Source organism: Pinus tabuliformis, chromosome 8 (genome assembly GCF_031772625.1).
Source record: "Pinus tabuliformis cultivar Carrire ecotype Pingquan chromosome 8, CPIR1, whole genome shotgun sequence".
In the NCBI taxonomy this organism is placed as follows: Eukaryota; Viridiplantae; Streptophyta; class Pinopsida; order Pinales; family Pinaceae; genus Pinus; species Pinus tabuliformis.
This window is the reverse complement of record NC_142294.1, coordinates 602,348,278-602,352,023: the sequence shown is the minus strand read 5'-3', so window position 1 is coordinate 602,352,023 and position 3,746 is coordinate 602,348,278. Positions and strand designations below refer to the sequence as shown.

General features: G+C 35.1%; 1 protein-coding gene across 1 annotated transcript; it reads left to right on the top strand.

Annotated features, from left to right (window-relative positions):
- Positions 1 to 981: 981 nt before the first annotated feature.
- LOC149236922 (uncharacterized) lies at positions 982 to 1,987 on the top strand. The gene has a single exon (XM_089461668.1). It carries the CDS (start codon positions 1,078 to 1,080, stop codon positions 1,903 to 1,905), a length of 828 nt encoding a protein of 275 aa, XP_089317794.1. The 5' UTR covers positions 982 to 1,077; the 3' UTR covers positions 1,906 to 1,987.
- The last annotated feature ends 1,759 nt before the right edge of the window (positions 1,988 to 3,746 follow it).

Sequence of the window (3,746 nt, the reverse complement as noted above, 5' to 3'; positions counted from 1 at the left end):
CAACTTCAACATTACGGAAAATCACATTTGTTTTCTTATTTAAATGAAAATTTAAATTTCCTAAATCAATTAAGAATCCAATTTAACTTTTAATTTTTTTAAAGATAAAATCATATTTCTTTCTCTAAATGAAAATTTAAATTTCATAAATCAATTAACAATCCAATTTAACTTAAAAGAGATAAAATTACGGTTCATTTATGAAAAGATAATCACATGTAATAAAAATATAATATTAGAATGTTTTGTTTAACTAGATTGTTTTTTCTCTCAAAGTTATTGAAATTTTGGTTATATTTTATTCCCTTCTTCGTCTTTATATTAACATTCAAAGGAACTCATTCCATCTTAACAAAAACCCCAATTTTAAGGGGAATATCGTCGTGACACGCAACTCAACTTTCAAGGCGAGTATCATCGTAACAAATTTGTGGATAATTCTCACCAGTTACCAATTATCCTAGATTAAAAAAAAACAAGTTCGTGGAGGAGAAGACATTTTGATGAGAGTTGTCTATGGAAGAGGAATTGTCTGGACGGTCAAAAATCGTTGAAATGTCCATAAACAACTCCCATCAAAATGTCTTTTGTTTTTATTTTAATCTAAGATAATTGATCACTGACGAAGTTATCCACAAATTTATTAAGATGATACTCACCTTGAAAGTTGAGTTCCTTGTCACAACGATACTCCCCTTAAAATTGGGGTTTTTGTTACGATGGAGTGAGTTCCTTTGAATGTTAATGTAAAGGCGAAGAAGGGAATAAATTATATGCGTGGAAATAAAAGAAAATCTATACAATTCTAGCATCCCAACATTGGCATAAAATGGTTGATCCCGTTGTGGCGCCACCAGCTTTCGACGTGGGGCTATGTGGGTGTCAGGAGAACGTAGAAACTAAGTTAAAAATCTTTGATTTCCTATCCACTCCTCTTTACCTTCTCCCTTCTGTAACATAATTATATAATCCATATTTTTACACAACGATTGCCGACTGCACAGATTTGTCTGTAGATTTGGTAAGCTTCGGTCAATTCTAACAATCGAAGAAATCGGGTTGGTTTGAATCTCAGATATGGAGAATCCCAAGCTGTGTTTCATGGCTCTCTCCATTCTCGCCATTCCCATGTTCGTGAAGCCTGCACTTGTTGCTTCCTATCACTTCGTTTTCGTCATGTTTCCCCGCGTGTGTGAGAAGCTCTTGGCGTGGCTGACGCCTTCGATTCTGTATGTGTTCATTAATTGTATCATTCTCGCCATTCTCGCCAATTCAAGCCTGCTACGCAGTTTCAACATAACGGGCAGCTCGCTTGAGGAGCATAAGCCATGGGCAGAGGCAGCCCATTATCAGAGGCACCAACCAGAGGAGCCGATTTATGAGGAAAAATCTACTGCCACATCGGAATCGGAAGAGGCGGAGGTTGAAGAATGTACTGCCAAATCGGAATGGGAAGAGGAAGAGGCGGAGGTGGAGGAATCTACTGCCACATCGGAATTGGAAGAGGAAGAGGCGGAGGCGGAGGCGGAGGCGGAGGAATCTACTACCACCTCGGAATCGGAAGAGGAAGAGGCGGAGGTGAGCTCTGCAGCGAAAGCCATCACGGAAGGCCGAGGATCTCCGTTGAGACGGCACTTTCAGAAATCTGAGAACTGGGAGACAGCGCACCGTGCCGACGCTACAGATGCCGCATCTCGCGACTCATCTCCTTATTCTTCTTCTGCTGTGTATCGAAAGTCCGAGACGTGGAGCAACGGCGGGAATCGAACCGACAACGTTGGCGGGAGAGGTGAATTTGGCGTGGGGTTGGGGAAAGAGGCCTCTCTGAGCCTAGAGGAACTGAATAGACAAGTGGAGGCCTTCATTGCGAAGGTGAAGAATGATATGAAGCTCGAGAGGGAATAATTGCTCACTCTGCAGACGGTTTGTCACGCCTCTATACTTGCCGTGATCTTCCAACCGCTTATAGCGAGGTGCGGTATCACCGAATCGGTTGTATATTTGTGTATATATTCATGGAGGGTATTGGATCAATACACATCTTTAATTATTGTTTCATCTTTAATTATTGTTTTAGTGAAAACATTTTTTCCTGTGAAAAAAACAGTGAAATAAATAGTCCACCCGTCCCAATCATGGTAATAAATTAAATAGCTTAAAGAATTATTATTAATAAAAGGAGTAGTCTTTAACGCGACTTTTTGAAAGCCTTTCCGGCGATTTTTTCCGGTGAAAATCCGGCAGTAATTTATTGGAATCCAAGTTTGATAGCTAATTTCTGCACAATGAAACCGTCCCAGGGGTTTTTCAGGGTGCTGAATCCGAATATGCAGTTAAAAAACCATTTTAACTGCAACAAATCATGATTTATCTCAATTTCTTCCGCCGGATTCCGTCACCGGAATCTCAAAAAGTCGCATTATAGACAACTCCTTAATAAAATATATAGAATTAGTTATTAAAAAAATAATATTAATAATTAACTTTTAATTTAAAATTCAAATTTAATTGTTATAAATAAAATTATATAATTCAAATTTATGTGATCTATATTTTGATTATTTCAAGATATTTTCCGAAGAAATCACAAGATGATGAACCACACTGATTGGTTCAAAATACAAAGGCCTCATTCTATTAATATGATTTCTTCAGAAAATATCTTCAAATAATAAAATTACAATTAAATTAATTTTATAATAATAAATAATATCATTAATGGTTAAAATCAATTTGATGTTATTAATAAATTAAATCATAAAGTAAATAATAAATTGAAAAAAAATAAATCATGTTATCATAAATAATATTAATAATATTTTTTAATAAATCACGCCTATAACAATGTCACCATATTCTTATTCAGTCTGTCATACTTTTATTTTTATTTTTTTATAAATATATTTTCATATTAATTTATTTAAATTTTAATATAAATTTATTAAAATTATAAATTTAAATTATTGAAATTAAGAAATTTGTTTCTCATCCAAATTTTTGAATCCAAGCTTAGATAATTTTTCAATTTCCTTGCGGGCCAGATACGCACTCATCGGCCACTGCCATGTGTTAAATGTGAAGCCAAATGCATGAAGGATTTTAGATCTTTCTAAATCTCTAGGATTCTAGATCTTTCTACAGAACCATTAGTTTCTAGATCATTCCAGATTTACATTTGAATCACATACAAGATTTTAGATCTTTCTTTTGCCTCTATAAATTTGTAATTTCTCTGGCCAAGGAAAGCAAGCCAAGGCCCAAGCTTGTTATGTAATGCAAAGTGATTTTTGTTCTCGAGTGATTGTTTTATCTATTCCGTTGTTTCTAAATAATCTTGTTGTTTCTCCATTTATTTATCTCTGTGAATTATTCTCTACGTTTTCTATCTAAGTCTCTGAATATAAATCCGCTGTGTGTTATGTATACTCTGATCTAACACCATATTCTTATAAAAATCTCCACAAGCATTGAGCTTTCCTCCTCTATTTTTTATTTATTTATATAAGAGGTCTGGATGTAAAACACAACCAGGGTTGACTACACTCGGTAGGGCGTGGCCGAGTATCGTGGCGGCCATTGACGGTCGAAAGTTAATTATAATGGCAGGTTAATTATACAGGTTAAATTTACCTTCCGTATGTTGACTCTAAGTTCTTTGAACCTGTTTTATCATGCACTTTTGCCTTCCTTAGGTTTGACATTAAACTTTTAATTTTTTCCTGGGGTGTTTTCTAATTAATAGTATA